Source organism: Orycteropus afer, unplaced genomic scaffold (genome assembly GCF_000298275.1).
Source record: "Orycteropus afer afer isolate SDZICR_OR568_19922 unplaced genomic scaffold, OryAfe1.0 scaffold00022, whole genome shotgun sequence".
In the NCBI taxonomy this organism is placed as follows: Eukaryota; Metazoa; Chordata; class Mammalia; order Tubulidentata; family Orycteropodidae; genus Orycteropus; species Orycteropus afer.
Window position 1 is genome coordinate 3,208,172 of NW_006921609.1, and position 7,076 is coordinate 3,215,247.

Consider the following 7,076-nt stretch of genomic DNA (forward strand, 5'->3'; position numbering starts at 1 on the left):
ATATAATTGCTAGGCCATATTTAACCCTTTTAGGAATTGTCAAACTGTTTTCCAGAATGGCTCTTTAATACTTGATCTTAAAAAGTAGACTATTTGTGTTTTAAAATTCAAATCATTTCACAAAATTTAAACTTAAATTATTGTAGTTAAATATTGACAAATTTAGTGAAAACTATTTTAGTGTTATTCTGTGATAGTTCTGATTTTGTTTTACCCATCAAGAGCAGTTTGGTGAGCTCTTTACTGAACTTGTTTATAAAGCTCAATGAAAAAGATTCTTAGGTAGTATTTTATAATAATAATAAACTTTTTATGACATAAACAAATTAATGATTGTTCCCTACTTCAGATACAGGCCAGTGAAATACAAGATAAAATTGGAAGGACAAAGGCGAGCTATAAAGAAGGGATATTTTACAGAGCTTTATCTTCCAATTTTTATACTTTGTGTTTTTGAGAAAACCTGTTTTATCTTGGCAGGGCAAGATGAAGAATGAAATTGCTGCTGTTGTCTTCTTTTTCACAAGGCTAGTTCGGAAACATGATAAGTTGAAAAAAGAGGCAGTTGAGAGATTTGCTGAGAAATTGACTCTAATACTTCAAGAAAAGTATAAAAATCATTGGTATCCTGAAAAACCATCAAAAGGACAGGCCTACAGGTAAAAGAGTAGACTGTTGGATTGACTAAGTAAAGAGGATAATCAATTCCTGCAGTGGGTGCAGAGCCAGAGCACTGAAGAGTGTCTGGATCATGCCTATCGCAGTTTTACCTGCAAAATACAGTCCAGATATTTGTTGATGGAGTCCCACTGCCTGTACTTAGGGGGCTAACACTGTAGGATCATAGACATCAGTCTTCTGTGGCTTACAAGTTTGACCCTTGACTGAGTTCATTTATGTATGAGAGTTAGAAGAGGGTTTTCACAGGTCCAGAGGACCCCTAGAACTGTCACCCATAAATGGTCATGGTAAGAGTTGAGAGAAATGAGTTTCCTTGTATTTAAAAATAAATGACATATGTTTTTTGGGGAAAGAAAGTTTTATAGAGACAGGGAACTAAGATTATTAGACACTTAATTCTAGGTTCTTGATACTTATAGGAATAATTTTTAATATGCACAGTTTTGTGGTAGAAGTCAGTATACCTATTTTATAGATGAAGGTAACCTATGATCCACAACTGATCAATATTGGCTACAGGATTTGAACTCCGGTCCCACTGATACTAAATTCTTATGGGCTTTCTGTATACCATGTGACCACTGTGTTGGTACTGAGAAAGATTAATTTTCACTTGTACCTCTTTTGTACTCTGGTTTATAAGTTACATTTATAGTTTAAAGTAAAGAGCAGGCTCCTGCAGACATGTTCTGGCATGCTTATTCCCTAGTATTTATGTGATTGCTTGGGAACCTAGGTTGAGAATGTTCTACTGCTAAACTCAGCTGTCAGACTTTGTCACATTTATGGATGTGGTCACAAAAAATAAAAATGGAACAGTTGTGACTATAGTGACAACTATAGAAATTCTCTTTGATTTGTGTATACTGTTGTCCTCGTCCCCAAATTTTTCTCCACCTTAGCACAACTGTGCTTTGATGTAAAAGAGGAGTTTCTTTTAGTTGCTGAGCTCTTGCAAATGCATGACTACTCATGGAGTCTAGGAGAGAAGTGAAAATTTGATTTATTTATTACTCATTTTCTAAAATCAGGTAAGCTTGTATTCTATTGACAAGAAAAAAAATTAAGGTAATTAGTATATTTTCCCCTTCATTTTTATCCAAAGAAGTTTCCTAGTAAATTGGAAACTGTGGCAAATTAAAGTAAAAATGTGAATGTTCCAGATAAAGTAGGCTCAAATTATTTTTCATCTTTTTTTCTCATGCTTCTCTCACTTTTTTTGTACATCATATTTCTGATAGCGTAAGTAGCTTTTGTGAAATAGAGCTGTTGAGGCTTTTTACACTGATCTAATTGACAATAGATGAAGCTTTGGAAGTGCCAAGTACCGTACTATTACTGAAAAGGAGACACTGTCAAGTAAATGCTTAAAGGTCAGACAGTGTACAGTTTCATTTCCATTAATTCTAAGAACCTGAGAAAAAAGTTAGTCAAGCAGGATTAAGTTGGCATGTGATCAGAAGTATTATTATTGAGTCATTTTGAAGCCATGTTGAAAGAAGAAAAGTACTAGATTTAACGGTAGGTCGTTGCTATTAAAAATGAATAGAATATAGGATTAACCAGAGTTAATAGACTTGTCAATCTATAGGTAGGTTAGAAGTGTTCTTTTTGTTCCAAAATATGTATAAATTAAAGTTGTTTCTCTGCTATATGTGTGTGTGTGTATATACACACATACATACATGTATATATATATATATAAGTATTTGTGGAGGGCAATTTGACAATATTATAATAATCTATAAATATATTCATATGCTTTGAACAGTAAGTCTCCTATACTATTCTAGAAACAATCAGAAATGCAGACAAATAAATATGAATATGAATGTTTCTTGTATTATTGCAAAAATTGGAAAGAACTGAACTGTCAACATTAGGGAAATGATAGACTATTTTTAATGCAACTTTTAAATCTTGTTTTTGAAGAGTAGTTAATTGGATTAGTAGTTATGGTGTGTAGAGTGAAAAAATGGCATGAAATATATAAGATGCACATTGAAGCAAAGTCTGTTTAAGCATCTGTATTTTCATACATATTTTTTAAGCTTATAGCTGACGTCACCCTCATTGTTGATAAGAAAAAACATACACCTAAGATATATTTCCTTGTCCTTAGCCGATTTGATCCTGGGGACCATGGGACTTTTGAATCATCCTATATAACATTAGAACCTATAGCATAGGACCGTTTTATGAGAAGGACAAGTGACAGCTTACATGCTATAAGACTTTTTTCACTTAGAATTTGCTATGCTGTTAACAATGACATTAGGTTAGAATAAGCAGAATAGGATACTGTTTAATAATGTGAATTTTGGAGTCAAGTGGCATGGATTCAAACCTTAGATCCATTACTTACTACCTGTGTGATGTTGAGCAAGTTACTTAAACCCTTTCTGAATCCTTTTCTCTTACAAGGGGGAATAATAGTACCTAACTCGTGACACAGTGGCTGCATTGATGGGCGCAGGTATAGCAGTGATTGTGAAGATTGCACAGGACCAAGCAGTGTTTTGTTCTGTTTTACATAGGGTCACTATGAATAGGGACCAACTCGAAGGCACCTGACAACAAGAGCAACTCATATGACAGTTGTGAGGATTAGAATTGACACATGCAAAGCATTTAGAAAACTGTTGTATATAGTAAAAGCAACCCCTCCTTGGGTTTGCTAGGTGGTATCTCTACAGAAGTAGATTACCCAACCTTCCTTGCGAGAAAGTAGCTTGTGGGTTTGAACTGCCAGCCTTCAGGTTAGCGGTCAAATACTTTAGGCACTATGCCACCAGAGCTCCCAGTAAACCCTTAAATAGAGTTATTTTTATTATTTAGGAACATTGTTAGCTGTAATGAAAATTTTTTCACTGTTTTTAACAAAAATTGAAACCAACTAGTAATTTAACTTTTTTTCCTTAAAAAAAAAAAAACTTTAAATAGTATATTATTTGTTCTAGTTACCTAGTGCTGCTCTCACAAGAATATGCCACAAATGGAATGGCCTTAAGAAACAGAAGTTTATTCTTAGAGTTTGAAGGCTTTAAGTACGAAGTGCCAGGCTCAAGGGGCTGTGTGTAAGCCCCTCAACCCTTTGGGATTTAGCTGTGCTTCTTGCTCCTGGCCCACTGAAGCTAGAGGCATCTCTTTACTCAGGTAGCTAGTAGCTACTGAGGCTAACAAGCCCAAGATTGACAAATAAAATGGCACAGTTCTGATGTTATCAAACCATAAGGCAGGCCATTGATTGAAATCCATTGAAAGTCCCAGGATCGGCAGAGCATGGCAGGCTGCTGAACAACGACTCAGCTACATGCAGGGTTCAAGCATGTCATAAGCTAGAAACCATTCCCAAAGCTGCTACTCATATAGGGAAAGCAAACCATATCCCTAAAGCAGCTACTCAGCTGCTTGTGTAATCCCACCATGGAGTTGATTACGAGTCTCATCATGAGGAGTAACTACCACCAGCTGCCCAGCCACTCAACCAGGGCCAGCCAAGTTGACACAGAAACTTAACCACCACATTATTCTATTGAGAGAGTATTGTATTTTATGGTATAATTACTGTTTATCGACTTACTTGTATTACACATCTTTAATAACTTAAGGTCTGAGAAAGAGGCAAAATGACTAAGTTCACCTTATAAATAAGTACTAGGTTTATTGGCTAGTAATAAGGCTTAGGTTCTCTTCATTGATTTCCTAGTAGTAGATCTTAGGTGGTAAATACGTCCTACTATGTAACTTCCTTTTTCCTAATTAAGCAGAATGCTTATTTTGATGTGTACTTTTGCATTCACACTGGGAACCATCTTTGGCATTCCACTAGGTAGTTATGGTATTTAAGTTTTTTAAAAATAATAGTAATGGAAGAGGCTATATTGGTTTAGGTTTAGAAAATTTTTCTTACCTGTTTTGACAAGTTTTTTTAAAAAAGAAAACCCTTGGGTAACTGAAAAGTTAAATGAGAAAACCCAGTAACTTAAGGATTATATTTTGGTTTTAAATATGTGGAATGAAAGGTTCTATGTCTTTGATTAATTCTATATTTATAGAAAAAGTCTAAGTAAAGGGCAGCCTTCTTAATACTTTATTATATGAGAGGTAAAAGCAATGTAATGACAGATCAAAACTTCGTGTAAGAATCATCAATATTATTAACTGAAGTTCTTGTTAGTTGGTAATTTTGTTGCATAGGAACTTGGCCTAGAAATTTTTTTACCTTCAGAACTCTCAGTAATTTTATGCATCTTTCATACTTCTCCATTGTTCATTTTATGTATGTGAGGTTGTGTAGTCTCCAGGTAAACTGAGATAGAGTCACTTCTAGTGATTTATCTGGGCTCATATAGGTGTCTTCCGTCCACTAAATGGGTAATCTTCTTGATGTTGCCTTTTGTTTATAGTTTATATTTATTACCTGATTAGGTGAGATATGCTTCTTAGTTCTCCAACAGGAGATTTTTTTTTTCAACTACTCTTTGACAGATATGAAGAGCTATTACTAGGTTTATCATTAAAATTTAGTTAAAGCCGTTAACATAACTCCACTTTGTTGTAGATGCATTCGTGTCAATAAATTTCAGAGAGTTGATCCCGATGTCCTGAAAGCCTGTGAGAATAGCTGCATCTTGTACAGTGACCTGGGATTACCGAAGGAGCTCACTCTCTGGGTGGACCCATGTGAGGTGTGTTGTCGGTAAGTCTCAAATTTGGTGGCTGCACTGATTACTGTGCCAGAATTGATTATACATGAATTTACTTACGTATTCCTTGCCTTTGTATCTTTACAACCAGGAGCTTATGGTTTGCCTTCGTTATAAGTGAATTTTACTAAATACTCTTCTGGAGGTGATGGTGAAGAACTGTTCACATTTCTATTTTGCAGCTGAAGGAACTCAGAAACTGATTGGGCATGCTTTTTCTAGAGTTTTGCCAAGAAATTTATTGTGGAACAAGTAGAATTTAGTCACCCAGCCTCCTCTAGGTCAGCTAGCATCTTCTTTCATTGGTGCTATACTTGTTGCTTTCCCTGCTTTGGAAAGAAGCTAATCTCAAATAATACTGGGTAATAATTTCTGGTTGATTTCTGTCTTTGTTTCTGCTCTCCCCACCCCCATTTTGGGGTTTAAGTTGACTGATATTTTCAGTGGTTTTCTTTTTATAATGGGAATTATTTTTCTCATTTCCTTGTGAGTAGAGCTGTAAAAGATGAGTGCTGGATGTGAAATCTGTTTGAACTCCATCCATTCAAAAACATTGATTCTAGATTAGGAGCTCTTAGTTGTGGGGTTTTGAAAAATGAAGGAGAGAAACAGTCGCTTTCCGATAATTGAAAGGGTAATGAGTGACAAGAAAAGATACGCAATTTACAACTTGGTCTTATTTGTGCTGTAATAGAAATATGTGTGAAATGCAGTAGTAAGTGGTACAAAGGAGAAAGTTGTTGCCTCTGCCAGAGGGGGCTTAGGTCAGGAAAGGTGCCACTATGTAGGTGATACTTGCATTGGATGGGAAAGGATAAGTCTTATTTGACTAGGTGACAAAGTGTAGATTCCAAGCAGAGGAATAGGATGAACAGAACCATGGTACACCTGGAAGTGACTTCCTAGTAGCCTCTCCTTGATTGCTGGTTGGAGAGATGCTTTTTGATACAACAGTCCAAAGATGGTTAAAGATTTTGATCCCATTTTCAACAATGGAGCATAAGGTGAAGACATAGAGGGCCAAAAATACATGGGTATTCTTCACTGAATGTTTTCAGGACCATCCCAAGTGATTGCTGTGTGATTTTCCAGCTGTTAGTGTAAGCTCATTTATTTAGGAAACCTGGAGAAAGGAGGTAGAGGTTTTCAGAGATAAAGATTCTCTACCGCTTCTTTCTCAGGTAAAGAAAGGAAAAGCAAACCATCTCAATTTAGGCCAGAAAGTAAAATAATTTTAGATTCTGGGGCTAATTAAAGACTCAGCTTAGGCGAGGGTCAAACCTTGACTACTTCAGCAACTGAACCCCTGCCAAAGGCCTCAGTTTATAAGAAATAGCTCTCAAAAAGTTATTAGATTGAATTGCTTACTTATTAGGCTTGTACTTAAATCTTTATTGACTCCTACTTAACACACAGTTCTTTGTTAGTATGTAGTTTCTCAGCCCATAAAAGATTAGAAGTAGCATTTGAAGGAGGGCTGTTCACAGTAGTCATAAAGCTACAAAAAGATGTTATAGTCTGACATAGAAGTAGAAGTGAAGAAGATAAGAAATAGTAAAAAAAATGCTGGGATCTTAAAAGCTAGCAAGCTGCCATCTAGAGGCAACGATGGGTCTCTCCTCATCCAGAGCAAAGAAGAATGAAGAAAACCAAAATTCATGGAAACAATTAGTCCTAGCGACTGGT

General features: G+C 35.7%; 1 protein-coding gene across 1 annotated transcript in view; it reads left to right on the forward strand.

Moving 5' to 3' along the window:
• Positions 1 to 486: 486 nt before the first annotated feature.
• The window catches only part of BTG3 (BTG anti-proliferation factor 3), a 23,109-nt gene continuing 16,519 nt past the window's right edge, over positions 487 to 7,076 (forward strand). The window contains exons 1-2 of the mRNA XM_007934897.2: positions 487 to 659; positions 5,246 to 5,383. Coding sequence (XP_007933088.1) covers positions 487 to 659; positions 5,246 to 5,383 — 311 coding nt within the window. The remainder of the gene's footprint in view (positions 660 to 5,245; positions 5,384 to 7,076) is intronic.